At 41.5% G+C, this 21,571-nt stretch overlaps 2 protein-coding genes across 2 annotated transcripts in view; one reads left to right on the top strand and one right to left on the bottom strand.

The window, feature by feature from the left end:
- The window catches only part of CFAP210 (cilia and flagella associated protein 210), a 97,736-nt gene that overhangs the window by 57,523 nt on the left and 18,642 nt on the right, over window positions 1-21,571 (bottom strand). The gene's annotated exons all lie outside the window — the stretch shown is intronic.
- Window positions 1,246-17,084, top strand: LOC308622087 (kelch-like protein 23; the record flags this gene model as incomplete). Its single annotated transcript, XM_081243189.1, has 3 exons — window positions 1,246-2,473; window positions 5,904-6,056; window positions 16,624-17,084. The coding sequence occupies 3 exons, from the start codon at window positions 1,246-1,248 to the stop codon at window positions 16,932-16,934; spliced, it is 1,692 nt and encodes a 563-aa protein (XP_081099315.1). The 3' UTR covers window positions 16,935-17,084.

Below are 21,571 nucleotides of genomic sequence, written 5' to 3'. Positions count from 1 at the left end.
GAAGGGCAAAAGCTAGCGGCGCGGGCGGTCTCCTCGGGGAAGCCGTCCCACCTGCTGCCGGGGAGCCCGCCGGGGAGGGGCCGCAGCCACGCGCCCGCGCGCCCACCCCGCCCCTGCCCGCAGCGCGGCCCCGCCAGCCGGGAGTTCCCGCGAGCTGCCCCGCGCCCTAGGCGCGTGGGGGGCCGTTCGGCTGGAGGCGGGGAGCAGCCGGGGCACCAAAATAGGAGCCGCTTGTGGGCTGGAGCTGCACTAGCAGGCAGCCTCCGCCGCGCCTCTTCCAAAGATGGTCAGAGGGTCCGGAGGTGCCCCCGCCCCCGCTCGCCGCTAGCCCGCGGGCCCGCAGCGCGACCCGGAGCCGCCGCTTGAGGTGAGTGCGGGGCAAGGCCAGCCGGTGGGGAGCGAACGGGGCCGGGCGCAGGGGAGCGAGGCCAGCCCGCGGCACAGGCGCGGAGACAATGGCCGCGCGGACGGCGGGCCGGGCCGAGCGCGGGGCCGTCCGCGGCGCCCTCCCCACACCTGTGCGGCGTCCCGGGGTGGAGGGACGCGGGCGCCCGGCCCGGCAGCGGCGCGCGGCGCCCTCGAGGCGAGTCCCCGTGCCAGGCCGCCGGGCGGGGCGGTCTCCGGGCGGAAACGCGGGCCGGGGGCCGGGCGCGCGGCGCGCGGAAAGCCCTGCGGCAGCCGGGGAGGGGGCACGCGGATGAAGGGGCCGCCGTCCGGCCGTTTTCCTTTCCGTCCTTCCTTGAGCAGAAAGGCACAGGATTTCCCTTTTCCGAGATTTCTTCTGTCCAGTTATATTTCGATCATCCCTTTCCTGGCATCTCGATTCGACTTGAAAGGGAGACGGAACTCGGGGAAAAGGTTGAATTGGGGCCGAGCCGAGACGGCCAAGGTCCAGCCTCGAGTGGGGTGACCTCTTGGACACTTGGTTTGCCAAGTGGGGGCTCTCTCTAGGACCGGCAGCTCGGGGCAGATTTCGGAGACTGGGTGAATGGAGTAGCAAATCAATATTTCTTCTCGAAAGGACCCCTGAGCAATCCGGGGGCCTCATATCAGACTCCGAGCTACCCTGCATTGAAATTGGCCATCATATAAATTATGAAATAGTGTGTCCACATTTTGCATTTGTGACAGAGTGCTGAACTTAGTCTAGTTTTGTATATTCGATGCTAATCAATTATTATAATGACAGGAATATTTAGCATTGATTATGAGGTAATGCGCACAATTGAAAACGTTTATTGTTTCATGTTTATTGCAGCCATGGCTCTAAAAGGACAAGAAGATTATATTTACCTTTTCAAGGATTCGACGCATCCAGTGGATTTTCTGGATGCATTCAAAACATTTTACTTGGATGGATTATTTACTGATATTACCCTTCAGTGTCCTTCAGGCATAATCTTCCATTGTCACCGAGCTGTTTTAGCTGCTTGCAGCAATTATTTTAAAGCAATGTTCACAGCTGACATGAAAGAAAAATTTAAAAATAAAATAAAAATCTCTGGCATCCAACATGATATCTTGGAAGGCCTTGTAAATTATGCGTACACGTCCCAAATTGAGATAACTAAAAGAAATGTTCAAAGCCTGCTTGAAGCAGCAGATCTGCTACAATTCCTTTCGGTAAAGAAAGCATGTGAGCAGTTTTTGGTAAGGCACTTGGATATTGATAATTGTATTGGAATGCACTCCTTTGCAGAATTTCACGTGTGTCCAGAACTAGAGAAGGAATCTCGAAGAATTCTATGCTCAAGGTTTAAGGAAGTATGGCAACAAGAAGAATTTCTGGAAATCAGCCTTGAAAAGTTCCTCTTTATCTTGTCCAGAAAGAATCTCAGTGTTTGGAAAGAAGAAGCTGTCATAGAGCCAGTTATCAAGTGGACTGCTCATGATGTAGAAAATCGAATTGAATGCCTGTATAATCTACTAAGCTATATCAACATAGATATAGATCCAGTGTATTTAAAAACAGCTTTGGGCCTTCAAAGAAGCTGCCTGTTAACCGAAAATAAGATCCGATCTCTCATATACAATGCTTTGAATCCCATGCATAAAGAGATTTCTCAGAGGTCCACAGCCACAATGTATATCATTGGAGGCTATTACTGGCATCCTTTATCAGAGGTGCACGTATGGGATCCTTTGACAAATGTTTGGATCCAGGGAGCAGAAATACCAGATTACACTAGGGAGAGCTATGGTGTCACATGTTTGGGACCCAATATTTATGTAACTGGGGGTTACAGAACGGATAACATAGAAGCTCTTGACACAGTGTGGATCTATAACAGTGAAAGTGATGAATGGACAGAAGGTTTGCCAATGCTCAATGCCAGGTATTACCACTGTGCAGTCACCTTGGGTGGCTGTGTCTATGCTTTAGGTGGTTACAGAAAAGGGGCTCCAGCAGAAGAGGCCGAGTTCTATGATCCATTAAAAGAGAAATGGATTCCTATCGCAAACATGATTAAAGGTAAGTGCAGATTGTGTTTATTCTGTATTTTTTAGGTGTTTGAGGTTAGGTCAAGGGTCTCTCACTTCTCTCACAGATAACGTTAAAAAGAATTTATCACTTTGGAATGCTACCTAGAAACTATAGTGGCTTATACAAATAATGTTACATAGAATGTTCCAAGTGAAAATATAGTATAGCAGTCCCCAACTTGACTGAGTTATGTGATCAGAGTATGCTACCCAGGCTAGAAGAGAAATACTATTTATATAAGAAAACAGTATAATTCATTCTTATTCTACAGCCTGTTTTGAATCTACATCTTGCTTTGAGTCTTAAGAATTTATATTTAAATCAAAGGCTAAATGAAGAGAGAAAGCTGGGTAGTTTTATTCATGTTTAATTGTCTTTTTTTTTGCTTGCTCTTGACGTTGAACCTTTTTGATTCTGCTTTTAAATATTCAGCTTTTTTTCCTCTCATCATCTGATCGTCTGTCTTTTAAAAGGTCTTTCATTAAAACCTTGAAAGGTTTGGTCCCTATAGGGTGTAACAAATTACATTCTCTCAAAAACTAGAGACAAACACCCTCTGCTCTTCGGAATTCCAGTCTTGTCTTAGAGGGTAAAGGAGAGGGGCAGGTCCCCTACCTCCCGCACGTGGCCCACACAGTGGCTATTGGATCTCAGCATCTGTCTGATAAACACTGTATTTTCTGCTGTGTTTGGTACTAAATTAGCCTTGTCTTTCTCTCCCACTGTAAAAAAAGTTAAGCTAGAATCTCACTTATTTCATTACATTTATTCATTGGTGCTGGGGAGTTGCACACAAACTGGTACGTTGTTACCAAATTTGAGTCATTTTATTCCAGATGTTTCTTCCCAGGCCTTTCTGTTTCTTTTTTAATGCTAGTGAGGGTGTGGGAATCTGACCCGGTGTGATTCTTGGATGAGAACAGGAAGCCTGAGAGGCAGAATGGCCTTGTGACCAGACATGCTGCTTCTGAAGCCAAACTGCCTGGATCCAAATCCTGACTTTCACCTCACTTGCTGGTGAGCTTGGGCAAATGGTTTAATCTCCCTGTGCCCCAGTTTTGCCATCTGTACAATGGGGGTCACAATATTACATAGCATAGTTCTGAAAGGATTAATTGAGTTTATTCATGTGAAATGCTTAGAACCATGCCTGGCACAGAGTAAGCACTCAGTAAGTGTTAGGCATTATTGTCATGAACATCTTATAGAAGAACATGTCAGCTTTGACAGGGCAGAAATATCTTTCATATTCAATTACAATCGCTCTCCTGCATGTTCGAAGATTGCGAAGTAGTTGGCAGGTTGGGAGAAGGTGGCTTAATGCCTGCTGCGATAGCTGCTCTGGTTTTTGACTCTGCCTGAGCTTGACCCCCCAATTTACTAATTCCCCCAGTCCTCTCCCCAGGGTGGCTCTTAATGTCCTGACTCCTTTCCTACAAAGGACACAAGGAAAGTTCAAATATTTTAGCAGCTATTGTAAACCTGGATATATTTCTGCCTCTGTTTCTTTTTTTTTTTTTTTAATGTGATGGAACTGCACTTTTTTTTTAAATTTATTTTTATTTTTTGTCTGTGTTGGGTCTTCGTTTCTGTGCAAGGGCTTTCTCTAGTTGCGGCGAGTGGGGGCCACTCTTCATCGCGGTGCGCGGGCCTCTCACTGTCGCGGCCTCTCTTGTTGCAGAGCACAGGCTCCAGACGCGCAGGCTCAGTAGTTGTGGCTCACGGGCCCAGTTACTCCGCGGCATGTGGGATCTTCCCAGACCAGGGCTCAAACCCGTGTCCCCTGCATTGGCAGGCGGATTCTCAACCACTGTGCCATCAGGGAAGCCCTCTGCCTCTGTTTCTTAATGATAAGATCACCATTTCAGTGGTTCTGCAGTTTAGAGTATATTTCTTTGAGGATTGAAATGTATTACTTTACTGAAATGTTAAATCATGTGTGAAACAGTGCTTCCTGAAAAGAAAATGCTGCAATGGTGTATCCACTGTAAAGAAGGCCACACGTGTTCTTGCCTTAGCCTTGAGTGGAATGGAAAACCCTCGTATGCTGAAGTCTTCCCCTACTCCCCAGCTGGGTCTGAAATTCCAGAGTTTTATACTTTTAACTTAAGTTTTGATTCCTGATTATATCTGACCATCCCAGGGAAGGGTAACGCTTTTGTCAGTTATGTGCACTTTTTGCTAGTACTGGTTCTGATGGGTGGACTCATGCTGAACTTTAAGTTTCCCATTTGTCTCTAGAAAGGATAACACTATGTTCCCCAGTTTGTTTTATTTTGTAGCCATAAAGTGAACTAGCAGCTTTCCCTAGTAATGAGCACCTAAATTGGGCAGAGTCAAATTTCAAATTCATTTCCTTTTTTAGTTGACGGGTATACAGAGAAGAAATAAATACTCGGCTGTTTAGAAAGTCCTAACGTTTTTTCCCCCTCATCATAACTGCCCTGCTTATAAACTCACTTTTGTTTTGGAGTAGAAATGCACAGGGAGATTGAACTGCACCGGCCCATCTAATAGGCTAAGTAAAAAGTTGGTTGAAAGACTTAAAACTGACATTTTCAACTAAAACGAGCCTCCTCATCTTTCTTCCTCATGTCTCCTTCCCCTGCTGAATCCATTTCTTCCTTATTTTTCTGTGGCATCAGTGTTTCCCAGTTTTCCGAGCTCAGGACCTCAGGATGAGTCTTGTTTGTCTTGGACGCAGTCAGTCATCAAGGCCCATCTCTTCTGCCCGTGTCTCTTACCTTGGTATCCTTCCCTCCGACTCAAGGCCCAGTCTAAAGTCAGGCCCTCAGTACCTCGCACCAGGGCCAATACCTAGCTCTTTCTGACTCTTGCCCTTCTACTCCTGTAGTCCCTCCCTTCTTCTCTTTAAAAACCTTAAAAAGTCCTGCTAAATTAAGTCCATGTTTCTTAGTTGGGCATCAGGATCCTTTGCTGTGTGGCTTCAGTTTACCACGTCAGCTTTAATTCCCACACGACAGCCCCAGGTGTGCCACCTGCCCTGCCCAAGTGCTGGGAATCAAACTCGGCTACGTGACATTGTCCAATAAGCACTCACCTTTCCCTCTGCCTAGGATGGCTTCCTCTCACCTGTGCCTGCCAAAGGCTACCTACTAAGGCCCAGGTCAAATTCTGCCACTGCCTGCCATGATTCCCCTAGTCAAAGCAGTGTCTCCTTGCTCTGAACGTTCAAAGGAGTTCTCTACCCTGTGTTCTAATTATTTGTGTAAATGTCTCACCCCTTTTAAAAAAAGGTGCAGGGAGCCTTTTTTCTTTTTTATTCTTCTGTCCTTCATAGCACAATGCCTTGCATCTACTGTCAATAATAACAAAAGCAATAATAATCTTAGTCCAATATTCATTGCAAAACTGAATGAAAGAGCAATCTGAAGATGTGATTTTAATTAACACACAGGCGTGGGAAATGCTACTGCCTGTGTCTTACATGAAGTTATCTACGTCATTGGCGGCCACTGCGGCTACAGAGGAAGCTGCACCTATGACAAGGTCCAGAGCTACAATTCAGATATCAATGAATGGAGCCTCATCACCTCCAGTCCACATCCAGGTAACAAATCACTGTCTCAAATAGTACATGTTGTGATGCATCTTATCAGCATAAGAGATGGCTAAAAATGGGCTGGAAGTAGAAAGTGCTAAATTTGTAGTAGGCTACACATGGGTATAATTAAAGGCTCAAAATATTCACATGTTCATCTAACAATAATCACAATTAGCTTATTCCAACTAGATGACATCTACAAATACTTTCCCTGATGTCTTTACATGACACATATTTTAAGCCTGTGTGGTTAAAAGAATTAGTTGCTTCATAAATTTTTTTTACTGAGATTCTTTTTTTGTGTTTCCTAATCCTTAGTTATATGCTTTCTTTCATTTTCTACATGCATTATATAAAACACAATTTTTATTGACAGTTAAAAACCACTAGTCTATGAAATAGTTGGGAAGGATACCTGTTGATTCAGTTCAGCAGGAAATGATTTTTTTTTTTTTAGAAGCATGTTCTTTCTGGGTTTCAGTAGCTATTAAGCACTTACTCCTGTGATGTGCAGGGCCAACTGTGTTGGCCTTAACAGTTGTCTACCCACAAAGAATGGCCTGCCTTCTGTGGTGTCCTTTGTTCTTTGACTTGTCTCTTTGGGTAGAGCTCAGGGGGAAGGATAAACCTGTTACAGTTACCTGGTTAAGTTTAAGCCATCTGGTTAAGGTTTTTTTCATTAGGAAAGATTCATATCACCATATCACCATACTACTCTGAATCATTTTCCATATAGCATCCGGCTTCTGTGTGAGTCACTGGAGAGCATAGTTGGAATTCACGAACTTGAACCATCTGAGAATAATAATGATAGCTAACCTTCTTGAGCACTTTCCATAGGTCAGGTACTGACTGAGCGCTTTGCATGTAATATTACCTTAAATTCTAACTACAATCCTGTAAGTATTGTTTACCCCTGTTTTACATATTTGTAAAGGCTTAGAAAGGATAAGTAGCTCTGCCAAGGTCACACAGTTTGGAAGTGGTGGATCAGGATTCAAAGTCAGGCAGTTTGATTGCATTGACCTGTGCTATAACCGATAAGCAATCTGCCTCTCCATAAGGGAACAGGCTCTCCTACTTTTGACAAATGCAGCTAGTTCCACCATACGTCATATATGTCATCTCACGGTTCAGGGGGAGCACACCTGAATCTGGTACTGTGGCTCCATATACCACAGGACTTACACAAGGAGGGACTTCAGCCATACGCTGTCCTGGCTCTGAAGACATCTTGGAGGTAGACTTTCATCTCCTAGTAGTTCAGATGTATTATCCCAGACTCCCCACAACTTTCTGTGATAACTAATGAAATTATAATAGAAAATAATAATAACTGTCATACTGAGTACAGGCATACCTTGTTTTATTGTACTTCGCTTTATTGTACTTTGCAGATATTGCATTTTTTACAAATTGAAGGTTTGTGGCAGCCCTGCCTTGAGAATTCTATCTGTGCCATTTTTCCAACAGCATTTGCTCACTTTGTGTCTCGTCACATTTTGGTTATTCTCGCAGTGTTTCAAACTTTTTCATTATTATTACATTTGTTATTGTGATCAGTGATCTTTGATGTTCTATTTTAATTGAATTGGCATTTTTTAGCACTAAAATATTTTGAAATTAAGGTATATTCATTGTTTTCTTAGACATAAAAAATATGCTATTGCACACTTAATAGACTACAGTATAGTATAAACATAACTTTTTTTTTTTTTTGCGGTACGCGGGCCTCTCACTGCTGCGGCCTCTCCCATTGTGGAGCACAGGCTCTGGACGCGCAGGCTCAGCGGCCATGGCTCACGGGCCCAGCCTCTCCGCAGCATGTGGGATCCGCCCGGACTGGGGCACGAACCCACGTCCCCTGCACCGGCAGGCAGACTCCCAACCACTGCGCCACCAGGAAGCCCTAAACATAATTTTTATACGCCCTGGAAAACCAAAAAATTTGTGTGATGCTTTATTGTGATATTCACTTTATTACTGTGCTCTGGAACCCAACCTGCGATATCGTCAAGGTATGCCTGTAATAGCTAACATTTATTCAATAAGTATATACCTGGCACTAACTATTCCAATACTTTATCTGTATTAATCCTTTGAAACCTCACGGCAATCCTGTGAGCTAGGTACTGCTACTATTTTATAGGTCACTGAGGCACACAGAGAGTGAATATATTGCCCAAGGTCAGCTAGCTAGGGCTGTTGTGAGGTTCAAATCCAGGCAGTCTGGCTGGGAGCTCATGCTCTTAACAACTACACTGTTACTTCTTTTTTTTTTTTTTTTGCGGTACGCGGGCCTCTCACTGCTGTGGCCTCTCCCGTTGTGGAGCACAGGCTCTGGACGCGCAGGCTCAGTGGCCATGGCTCAAGGGCCCAGCCGCTCCGTGGCATGTGGGATCCTCCTGGACTGGGACACGAACCCGTGTCCCCTGCATCGGCAGGCAGACTCTCAACCACTGCGCCACCAGGGAAGCCCTGTTACTTCATTTGATCCTCATGTTAACCTTATGAGTTAGATAACTTCTCTGACTTATCTTTACAAAGAAAATCCAACATATGAAAAGTCAGATTAACAAATCAGAGGGCAGTTGTTTACATTACAAACTTAATTTATATTTCATAAAGAGATTCCTTTAAAAATAAATGTTTCGAGGGACTTCTCTGGTGGCTCAGTGGTTAAGAATCCACCTGCCAATGCAGGGGACACGGGTTCGATCCCTGGTCTGGGAAGATCCCACATGCCGCAGAGCAGCTAAGCCCGTGCGCCACAACTACTGAGCCTGTGCTCAAGAGCCCACAAGCCACAACTACTGAAGCCCGCGCGCTTAGAGCCCGTGCTCTGCGACAAGAGAAGCCCGCACTCACTGCAACTAGAGAAAGCCCGTGCACAGCAATGAAGACCCAATGCGGCCAAAAATAAAATAAGTAAATTAATTAATTTAAAAATAAATATAGAAATAAAGGTCTCATAACATACTTAAGTTGGGTATAGGTTGTTAACTGCTTGAAAGAGAGTTTAAAAGGTAGTGAGACTTAAGCCAAAGTATGTAAAGCCATGGCAAATCAAAAAATCAATTAGAAATGAATATTAGAATTCCATATGGAGCATTTTGATTCACATTGGACATTTTCCTGACATAATGTGAGAAACGAAGTTATCAAATTAGCACCCTACGTGGCATCTTCTCTTTGGCTCTCACAGTGTTCAAAATATTTTTTAACTGGCTTGTTACCAATATTCAAAATTCAGGAGATTTCAAATAAAAATCATGATTTATGGCCTTTAGAAAAATTGCAAGATCTGGCAACCTTGGATCATATTCCTTCCTGGCAACAATTAGTGGTGCCAAGTAGTGGCTGTTCCCTTTAGATGAGGCTTATATGCTCCGTTTCACCACAGTCTCTTCCATTCTCATCACATCATCGACTTGGGAGGCCCATGCTGCTGTTTTTCTTACCCCTAGCCCAGTTCATTCAGCTAGTCTGTTATCTCCTTGGCCCTGGAAGGCATTTGGACCTACCTCCTCTGAATTATAGCAAGTTATGCCTCTTATGCATTTTAGGAGCACCTCGTGAAGAATGTAAAATGTCAGTCTTGAGTCTACCTTATAGATATGTAGCTTAGACCACAAAGAAATGACTACTATTATTTTTAAAAGGTAATCTAAATGTTATCTTTTTTCTTAATGCTTTGAAGGGTGGTTGCTTTGTATAGTTGAAAATCAGGGGACTATAATCCCATTAAATTCAAGATAACATTTATTGAGACCTTACCTTGGGAAAGATACCAAAGACACAAAGATGATTAATTTTACTGCCAGAGGAACTCAGTATCTAGTAGTAAATACACATACATAACAGGAATACAAGACAGTCTTACAAATAAGTGCTACTGAAATTGAGGGTAGAGAGAGCTTCAGTCTAATTAAGGGGACCCTGACAATCTTAGAAGGCTTCCAGGCATAGGCTGTTATGATTTGGACCTTAAGGAATAGCTACAATTAAGGAAGGTAGTTTTTGAGGAAGAGCGTTCTGGCAGAAATTTAGCCAGTGAAGGAAGGCTGAAGGGAAATTTCCAGGTTCATTCCAGTTCCTGAGAGTAAAAGTATATTAATGAGATGCAAGAGGGTAGGATGAGAGACTGGATGGGAGAGTTCAGTTGAAGAGCATGTCATGGAGGGCTTTGAATGGCAGCCTGGAGAATTTTAAAAATAGAGAGCTTAAAGTTTTCAGAGCAAGAGAATGATGCGTGATCAGTTCTAGCTTCAAGAAAAGAACTCCTTTGAGAATAGACTGGGAGAAAGATGGCAGGGAGATCTGCTAAAGCTGTTGTAATAAACCAGGTGAGAAATACTGAAAGCCTGAAGTGGTAGGAGTAGAAAACAGGGAGGTACGAGGAATGTTACAGATTCACCATTGATTGAATGGTAGTGATCGCTCCCTTGGGTGACTGGACATTGGCGATGAGGATGAGAAAGGAATTGATAGTCATTCCAGGCTCTCTGGCTGATTGACTAGGAGCACTGAAGTAGCAACCAGTGGGAGGGGAGAAGAGGAGAGATGATGAACTCAGTTTTGTAGTGAAATGTCAAGGACCAGTCAGATAACTCAGAAGAGCTGTCCAGCAAGCGATGGGAAGTGTGGTTCTGCAGCTCAGGAGGAAGAATGCAGCTAAACACAGAGATCTGTGAGTTGTTTGCTTAGAGATGGTGACTATGTGTGGAGGTGAATGAGATGCCTTGGGAGGTTGGGACCAACAACACAGTAGTGAGCAGAATCTTGGGAAACAGCATTAGTTAAAGGATGAGCTGAGGAAGAAGAGTGCGTGAAGAACCCGGGAGAAGCAGTAAGTGATAGAGAGGGAAAATCCGTGGAGAGCTGTGTCCAGTGGGAATAACATTCTCTCCTGGCTCTGCTATTTACTTACTTGTGTAATCTTGGGCAGCAGCTTAAGCTCTTGGGTCTTACTTTCCAGCAAAATAAGGAAGTTAGATTAGATAAGCTTTACAGGTCTTTTCAGTGAGAAAAAACTCTTAGGTAAAAATCTTAAAGTATTTCAATGGATACTGAATACCTGAAAATATTGTGGTTGTCTCTGAATCCCTGGCTGGCTTTGTTCCTATCATTCATGTAACACTGAATACAGACTGCCATGTATTTATAGTGCATATTTGTGTGTAAACTCTTTTGAGCCATGACAGATGGTGCTATTCCTCAGACTTGGTTTGAAATTGTTCATTCATTCATTTGTCCAACAGATATTTGCTGAGTGCTTCCTGCTTGCTATGTACAGTGCTAGGAGCTCAATAAACAAGACACAGTCCCTTAGCATCAGTAGCCTCATAGAGTGACCAACAAGAAAAAAGGCAGTTATAGCTGAGGAAGTTTCCATCAACTATAACAGAACATTATGTTGCATTTGGGTAACAGGGGAAAAACTACCAGGAATTTATTTATTTATCTGTTTGTCTGTTTGTTTGTTTATGGCTGCATTGGTTCTTCATTGCTGCATACAGGCTTTCTCTAGTTGCGGTGAGTGGGGGCTGCTCTTCATTGCAGTGCGCGGGCTTGTCGTTGCAGTGGCGTCTCTTTCTGTGGAGCACGGGCTGTAGGCATGTGGGCTCAGTAGTTGTGGCAAGCGGGCTCAGTAGTTGTGGCTTGCGGGCTTAGTTGCCCCACAGCATGTGGTATGTTCCTGGACCAGGGATGGAACCTGTGTCCCCTGCATTGGCAGGCGGATTCTTCACCACTGTGCCACCAAAGAAGCCCACTTTATTTATTTTTATACTTAAAAAAAATTGAGATATAGTTTATGTACAATATTATATAAGTTTTAGGTGTACAGCATAGTGATTTATAATTTTTAAATTTTTTTATAGTTAAAATTTTTTAGACTCTATACTCTATATTGGCTATATTCCCTGTGTTGTACCATATATCCTTGTAGCCTATTCATTTTATACATAATAGTTTGTACTTCTTAATCCCCTACCCCTATCTTGCCCCTCCCCCACTTCCCTCTCCCCACTGGTAACCACTAGCTTGTTCTCTATATCTGTGAGTCTATTTCTTTTTTGTTATATTAACTAGCTTGTTTTATTTTTTAGATTCAACACATAAGTGATACCATGCAGTATTTGTCTTTCTCTGTCTGACTTATTTCACTTAGCATAATACCCTCCAAGTCCATCCATGTTGTTGCAAGTGGCAAAATTTCTTTTTCATGGCTGAGTAGTATTCCAGTGTGTGTGTGTGTGTGTGTGTGTGTGTGTGTGTGTGTGTGTTATATCACATCTTTTTTATCTGTTCATCTGGGGTTTCTTTGCTTTATCATTTTTTAAAAAATTATTTATTTATTGGAGTATAGTTGATTTACAATGTTGTGTTAGTTTCAGGTGTATAGCAAAGTGAATCAGATACATATACATATATCCACTCTTTTTTAGATTCTTTTCCCATATAGGCCATTACAGAGTATTCAGTAGAGTTCCCTGTGCTATATAGTAGGTCTTATTGGTTATCTGTTTTACACATAGTAGTATGTATATGTTAATCCCAATATCCCAATTTATCCCTCCCCCTCTTACCCACTGGTAACCATAAGTTTGTTTTCTACTCTGTAACTCTATTTCTGTTTTGTAGATAAGTTCATTTGTACCCTTTTGTAAGATTCCATATATAAGCAATATCATATAATATTCATCATTCTCTGACTTACTTCACTCAGTATGACAATCTCTAGGTCCATCCATGTTGCTGCAAATGAATTATTTTGTTCTTTTTTTATGGCTAATATTCCATTGTATATACATACCATATATTCTTTATCCATTCCTCTGCTGATGGACATTTAGGTTGCTTCCGTGTCCTGGCTATTGTAAATAGTGCTGCAGTGTACATTGGGGTGCATGTGTCTTTTTAAATTATGGTTTTCTCTGGGTATATGTCCAGTAGTGGGATTGCTGGGTCATATGGTAGTTCTATTTTTAGTTTTCTAAGGAACCTCCATACTGTTGTCCATAGTGGCTGTATCAATTTACATTCCCACCAATAGTGCATGAGGATTCTCTTTTCTCCACACCCTCTCCAGCATTTATTGTTTCTAGATTTTTTGATGATGGCCATTCTGACCAGTGTGAGGTGATACCTCATTGTAGTTTTGATTTGCATTTCTCTAATAATTAGTGATTTTGAGCATCTTTTCATGTATTTGTTGGCGATTTATATGTCTTCTTTATAGAAATGTCTATTTAGGTCTTCTGCCCATTTTTTGATTGGGTTTTTTTTTTGATATTGAGCTGCATGAGCTGTTTGTATATTTTGGAGATTGATCCTTTGTCAGTTGCTTGATTTGCAAATATCTTCTCTGATTCTGAGAGTTGTCTTTTAGTCTTGTTTATGGTTTCCTTTGCTGTGCAAACGCTTTTAAGTTTAATTAGGTCCCATTTGTTTATTTTTGTTTTTTATTCTCATTACTCTAAGTGGTGGATGAAAAAGATCTTGCTGCTGTTTATGTCAAAGAGTGTTCTACCTGTCTTTTCCTCTAAGAGTTTTATAGTATCTGGCCTTACATTTAGGTCTTTAATCCATTTGGAGCTTATTTTTGTGTATAGTGTGAGAAAATGTTCTAATTTCATTCTTTTCCATGTAGCTGTCTAGGTTTCCCAGCACCACTTGTTGAAGAGACTGTCTTTTCTCCATTGTATATTTTTGCCTCCTTTGCCATAGATTAATTGATCATGAGGATACAGCATTAATATACAGAAATCTGTTGGATTTCTATATGCTAACAATGAACTATCAGAAAGAGAAATTAAAGAAACAATCCCATTTACCATTGCATCAAAAAGAATAAAATACCTGGGACTAAACCTTCCTAAGGAGGTAAAGACCTGTGCTCGGAAAACTGTAAGACACTGATGAAAGAAATTGAAGATGCTATAAACAGATGGAAAGACATACTGTGTTCATGGATTGGAAGAATTAATATTGTTAAAATGACCACACTACCCTAAGGCAATCTACAGATTCAGTGCAATCCCTATCAAAACACCAAGGGTAGAGCTTCCCTGGTAGCACAGTGGTTAAGAATCTGCCTGCCAATGCAGGAGACACGGGTTCGAGCCCTGGTCTGGGAAGATCCCACATGCTGCAGAGCAGCTAAGCCTGTGTGTCACAACTACTAAGCCTGCACTCTAGAGCTCGCAAGCCACAACTACTGAGCCCATGTGCTGCAACTACTGAAGTGCCCTATAGCCTGTGCTCTGCAACGAGAAGCCACCACAAGAAGAAGCCTGCGCACCACAACGAAGAGTAGCCCCCGCTCACCACAACTAGAGAAAGCCCGCACTCAGCAACAAAGACCCAACACAGCCAAAAATAAATAAAATTAATTAATTAATTAATTAATTTTTAAAATACCAAGGGTATTTTTCACAGAACTAGAAAAAATAATTTTAAAATTTGTGTGGAAGCACAGAAGACCCCGAATAGCCAAAACAGTCTTGAAAAAGAAGAACAGAGCTGGAGGAATCGCTGACTTTATACTATACTACACAACTACTGTAATCAAAACAGTATGGTACTGGCACAAAAACAGACACATAGATCAATGGAACAGAATAGAGAGCCCAGGAGTCACTTTATTTTAAATATCTTTACTGCTATAGAAAGATTGAGATACTTCTCTTAAAATAAGAGTTCCAAACTGAGGATTTTTTGTGAGATTTGAATAACTTAAGAAAAGCTTAATAAGCTCATTGTTGAATCATTTATACCAACTGATAAAAGTTTTGAATCATTAATTTTCACAATAACCATTTGACAGAATGACTCATAATTTATATAAACAAACAATGTGTCACAAGTACTCAAAAACAACTAAATCCTATAAAAATTCTGCATGTGTGTAACTGAAAGGTAATAAATGGGTTTTCAGAGGTAGGGAATTCTTTTGTTCTTGGATGTCAGAAACCAGAGAACAACAGTATGGGGACTCAAAGCAGAAATACCAGTCTTCTCAGACTTTTCCTTAGGCTTTGAAACCTAAATGGTAAGAACATTACTGATAAGAATTTGTCTTCCCTACTTAAAGGGGAAATCACATTTCTGATTGTACATTCTTTCTTTCTAAAGAAGGCCTTATAAGCTTTTCTTCCACAAAGTAATGGGAGCGCATATTTGGGCACAGAGGGTACAAGGTACAATTCATTCATTGATTCAACAAACTTTTATTGAGTCCTTACAAGATGCCAGACACTTGCCATCCTTCAGTTGGGAGTGGAGTGGTGGGCAGGACACAGTTCCTGCACTGTCAGAAGGAAGAGAGAGACTGTAAACAGGAACCACATCAGATCATGAGAAGAGCTACAGAGAGAATTAAAATAGGGTGATGTGGTAGAGATGCCTGACCGGCTCCTTCAGGTTGGATGATCTGGGAAGGCCCTCTGAGGAGGTGAGAGTAAGATGAGACCTGAACGACATGGAGAAGGTAGCTGTGCAAGGACCTGGGAAAAGAAGGTGTTCCAGACAGATGGAACAGCTCAGCAATGGCAAGCTAAATCTTCATTTATTCACCATAGTATTAGTGCCACTGACAACTCCTGCTCTTTCTTCAGGTCTGCAGCTAGAAGTATTTAAGTGTAATCTAATGGTTGATACTTCCAGAGAAAGAACTCACTCACAGGCTGGGAGCGATATTAGAACTGAGGGCGTGGAAGAAACAGGGCTGGGACTAGGGTCAGGCAAGTGACCTGTGCCCTTGAGGCACAGAACTGAAGGAGTTGCTCGGAAGTGGAAGAGTCTCCTGTTTTGTGCTCTGGGCACCTCACTTGCCTTACCCTAGTCACAGCCCTGGGAAGAAGGGAGAGGAAGTGAAGTTGCCAAAGATCCTGGTGCCTGGAAGAGCCAGCAGGTTTGGATGTGGAGGGGGAGATAAAATGGAAAAAATTAAAATGGGCTGGAAAGCTGACCCCCAAGAGGTGGACTCCCAGCCCCAGGATGCAGACCTCACACAGCAGCCCTCGGCCTTTGAGCACCTTCCACAGCTTCTTAAGGTCACAGACTGTAGTTCCCCACTAAACTGGCTTATATTTCTCTAACTTCTTGTGTCTTTAACTTGACCAGCAGTGTGAGAGAGGCAAGCGCCTGTGGCAGCAGGTACTGTACAGGGTTAGCTGCTAAGACCCGAAGGACCGTACACCAGTTACCTGGGACGTCTTCATGGCAGAGGGACTCTGCTGCTACCACCTTTTACACATAGGTGTAGAGAAAAAGGTGCCTGTGCTGGGAAGTTCCCGGAAGGGTAGTGGTCGGAGGATGAGTTCCTCCCGGCATCCTGCAAAGCCAGTTTAGGGATAACCTGAAAGACAGTGGCAGGAATAGGTAATCTGAGTCTGGTGATTGGGAGTGGATTTTAAGGCTCCGTGTTGTGGTAGTGTGTGCTGGAATCAAAATGTCACAACTACTCTATTTTTGTATGCTAAATTGTAAAGCATTATTGTTATCACCACCCTAAGGTATCTCTTTTGCTTGTTATCCTAATAGAAATATGTTTTTTTCTTTTTAATAGAATATGGATTGTGTTCAGTTCCATTTGAAAATAAGCTCTATCTAGTTGGTGGACAAACTACAATCACAGAATGCTATGACCCTGAACAGAATGAATGGAGAGAGATCGCTCCCATGATGGAAAGGAGGATGGAGTGTGGTGCCGTCATCATGAATGGATGTATTTATGTCACTGGGGGGTATTCCTACTCAAAGGGGACATATCTTCAGAGCATTGAGAAATATGATCCAGATCTTAATAAGTGGGAAATCGTGGGTAATCTTCCAAGTGCCATGCGGTCCCACGGGTGTGTTTGTGTGTATAATGTTTGATTAAGTCCATAGAAATGACCAAGTAATCACTGTTTCAGGGTGTAGTGAAAAAGAATGTAGGGTTTGGAGTGTTACTTGTTATTGTGGCCTGGCACACGTTAGGTGAATTCTCATGCCTAACCCCCACTCTACACCCCAACCCCCCTGTGATTAATGGTCAAGAAACATGTATATTTACAGTTGAATCAGTACTACCTTTACTCTCTTTAATCTTTAAAGAGATTAAATCTTTAAAGGTAGTACCTTTACTACCTTTAATCTGTAAAGAGATTAAATCTTTAAAGGTAGTACCTTTACTACCTTTAATCTCTGCTCATCAAAGGTGATCTGGAACACTGGACACTTGGTAAAAGGTGAAACGTCTTTGCAGTGAATTTTTTTCTCCTGGTAGCATCAACACTGGGTGTAGGTCAAAATCATTCTGTGGAGTGAAATATTTCTTATGACAGTGTAATAGTGTACATTAATGTAATGTAATAGTGTACATTAAGGTTCCATTTAGCTAACAAGGAATTTGAAATATAAAGAGGGAATATTCTCTACCTCTACAAAATCAATACTTAAAAATATTTTTTAACCTTTAGAATTATTTAGAATGGACTTAAGTCTAGTGTTTTTCCTTTGTAGTGTGTATTATTTATAGTTATGATTATTTACTGACTACCAGAGATATATAAGATGTTGTGCAAAAGATTATTACTATTCAGAGTTTACAAACTAAATTTAAAAGAATGGAAAATCTGAAAAATTGCAGAGGAAAGAGTTGAATATTTGTTGATCCTAAGAGCTATTTTTAATTTGCAGCTTTGATGTAAATTGCTAGTTTAGGTGTCTTTAAGCATATCAGAAAATCCTCTTTATTCATAAGTATAGGTACTTGTCTGCATGTGAAATTGAAATTTAGAGCCAGAAAGCATGTAGAACATTGTGATATAGTAGAAAATACGTTGATGAGAAGAAATTTGAATTCATTTTCCACTAACTAGATTTTGTGACTTGGATTGAGTCACCTAACCTCAATTAGAACTTCCCTTCCCATGTACACTGGCTCTTTGGGTGATAGATGTGCCTAGATATGGATCCCCACAGCTCTTGGAATAGCCAGAGGTGGCCTGGGTAGCTGAAACTTCAGGGCCAGAAACATCTTTGTCCATTTTCTCCAGTGTGCCTACCATATCACTTTCCATGTGTGCCATAACTTGAGAAAATTTAAGAAGCGTAGCTTAACTCATCTAAACTTTTAGTAATCTGTTAGATCATCTACCCTCACTCTTCATTTTTTAAGTGACAATAATTACTTTTAACTTTAAGTATGTAAGTGTAAAACTACCTAATTTTTCTGAGTTATTTTTAAATTTTAGAAAGAACCTGTTTAATACATTCGTTTAAGAAGGCATTTTAAACAGATACAACCCTTTGGGAACACAATATGGCACTACATAGAAAGCCATAAAAATGACCATATCTTTTCCTCATAAATTCTACTCCTTGATTTGTAACCTAAAGAATAACATACAAACAAAACAAACATGGGCCTCCCTGGTGGCGCAGTGGTTGAGAGTTCGCCTGCCGATGCAGGGGACGCGGGTTCGTGCCCCGGTCTGGGAGGATCCCACATGCCGTGGAGCGGCTGGGCCCGTGAGCCATGGCCGCTGAGCCTGCGCGTCTGGAGCCTGTGCTCCGCAACGGGAGAGGCCACAACAGTGAGAGGCCCGTGTAACGCAAAAAAACAAAAAAACAAAAAACAAACAAACAAACAAACAAAAAGGTAAATGCATGAGGTTGTTTATGTCTGCATTATTTACAATAGCGAAAAATTGGAAATAATCTAAATGGCAAAGAAGAAAGTGGGCTAATAAAAAGAGTGAAGCCTTATACTGCCATTAAAAAAATTGTTTGGAAGACTGTAGAAACATGGGCATGTCTGTGATATGGTAAGTAAAATAAGCACAATATAAAATGGTATGAACACTATCATTGTGTCTGTAAAATCTTTATGCATGTGGAAAGTAATATGCAGAAGTGAAATTCATTGTGTTAGTGTAGGGGGATATGGAATGATTTTTAAATTATTTAAATGTTTTCCTGTATTTTCAATATAAAAATAAATAAATCACTGCAACATGGTAAAGCTGCTTGAATTTGGGCCAGTTGAATTGAAGGACAATTGAGTTTCTGAATTAGTGAAACAACTGAATTACAGAGTATTTCAATCTGTACTTGAATTACAGAATATTTTATTGCTCTCAAGAACATTTGCACTTAATGCTGAACCAGTAGTATGTTATCCAGTAGGGCTTTAGAGATCTGTTTTACGAATGGATGAGAACAATTGCAATCACTTTTGCCTCCTTTCAGCTTATCTAGGCCCTATAAAAGTCCAGCCTCTGGAAATTCTTTCCTGACTGTTTCAGCCACAGTAAAACTTCCATTGTCACATTTAAAGAATTTAACATTTATATGTGCATGTTATGTCTCTTGGCTAATTTTGAGATCATGGATCCCATCTTATTCTTAAGGATCTTGAAAATAGTTTGTGATCTCAGGCATTTAATTTCCAGCTTCTATTTTCTATAAAATTCTTTGTTCTTGATATATGCACACAAGAAAGAATTAAGAAAGGTAAACATTTCCGTCAGAATTATTCCAAGTTCCAAATCACTGTTGTATGAATGAAAAATATTTTACTATAATTAAATGCAGGCCATTGCTTTGGGAGGGCAAACACTATTTTACAAAATAATTAAAGTTGTGGAGATGATTTTAAGTATGACTTAATTAAAAGGACTCCAAGTATCCAAATTTTGAAAGCTGCTGTTTCTCACGAGTCTTATTTTTAGTTTTTAGCTACAACTGAAATAGGATCAATATCTAGGGTACTTGCTTAAAGGCACATTAGCCTTTATTTCCATGTGCATAGAAAAAATTTTTAGGTCTCTTAATCTATAAGTTCCCCATCCATCTTTTCTTTTTTTAACTCCTTGCAATCTAATTGTTGAAGAAGCTAGATCATTCATTCTGCTTTCCCAGAGTTAAGATTTTACTGATTGTGTTCCTATTGTGTAGTTTAGCACGTTCCTATGTCCCCTGTGTTTCCTATAAGTTGGTAGTTAGATCCAGAAGCTTAATCAGATTCAGGTTTGATTTTTTTTTTTTTGGTCAAAATTACTTCACAGGTGGTGGTGTGTTCATTCATCAAAAGACATAATTGTCTCTGATGTTGGCAGCCATAGATGCTCAATACCCAGATCCTTAATTCATTAGGGATTGCAAAATGGTGATTTCCAATGCTCTCTCTTCTTGGTGTATTTGTTGAAATACTTCTATAAAGAAAAACCTTCCTTCACTTACTAGTTGTTTACCCAGAAGTATAGTTTATATAGGAAAGGTAGAAGAAGTGCTTGATTCTAACTTTATGTACCAGTTTGCAAAATGAATAGTTGTTAGCATCCTTCAAAGGTGATTTATTAGATTTATTATTTTTTTAACATTTATTTTTGGCTGCGTTGGGTCTTCGTTGCTGCGCACGGGCTTTCTCTAGTTGGGGCGAGTGGGGGCTACTCTTCATTGCGGTGCGCGGGCTTCTCACTGCAGTGGCTTCTCTTGTTGCTGAGCACGGGCTGTAGGTGCACGGGCTTCAATAGTTGTGGCTCATGGGCTCAGCAGTTGTGGCTCGCGGGCTCTAGAGCACAGGCTCAGTAGTTGTGGCGCACGGGCTTAGTTGCTCCGAGACATGTGGGATCTTCTCGGACCAGGGCTCGAACCCGTGTCCCCTGCATTGGCAGGCAGATTCTTAACCACTGCGCCACCAGGGAAGTCCCTATTGTTTCTTTTAAATTGTTTTGAACTCATGGATTTAAATGTACTTGGCGTCTTTCAGTCCATTGTAGTTACTCTTACTTATGCTCCGTTTATCATCTTGAGCCAGTGAAAGTCTCTGTAGAGTGCTTCCCAGAGTTGTTCCCTTTTGGCACAGCTCCAGTAGTTTTTGATAGCTTCTTTGTTCTCTGGTATGAGCAGATACTCCTGGCTCATCTTGTGCATTTCCCGCCTCAAACCTGGAATCAGCCATTTCTCCAAGCAGCCCTGATTTCTTTTAGGGAAAAATGGTATTTCAAGACCATCGTCTGGACGCTAGGGATGCTTACTGCTACTAGATTGTTTCTTGTTTCTAGGCATAACATTAAAATACATAACAATAAAAATACTAAAGACAGAAGAGGGATAATTAGAGTTAAATTTTTCTAAGGTCCTAGCATCGTCAGGAAGTGGTAAAAGCACTCTATCTATCCCAGTATCTGTAGCCCCCTTTCCCACAGAAAGTATTCTGGTTCTCAGAGTTACCTAGGAAAATAAAATTAAGAAATCACTTTGTAACTCATTTTTTTTATTCCACATCTCTCTCTCCATTTTTCTCTTTTCCTCTCTCTCCCTCTCTATCTGTCTCTCTCTATCTCCCCCCAACACACACACACACACACACACACACACACACACACATACACACCGTTCTCAGAATAACAATACCAACAAGCAGTTTGGGTATGAATTTTCAATAATTTTGGACTTCTTCAAAATTCCAAATAGAAAGTAGATGGGAAGGTGAGGTTGAAACTGGCTAACTACCACCTGAGACT

This window comes from Mesoplodon bidens (assembly GCF_964165515.1).
Source record: "Mesoplodon bidens genome assembly, chromosome: 8".
NCBI classification, from domain to species: domain Eukaryota; kingdom Metazoa; phylum Chordata; class Mammalia; order Artiodactyla; family Ziphiidae; genus Mesoplodon; species Mesoplodon bidens.
Note: the sequence above shows the minus strand (reverse complement) of the source record. Positions and strands in the feature narration are given on the sequence as shown.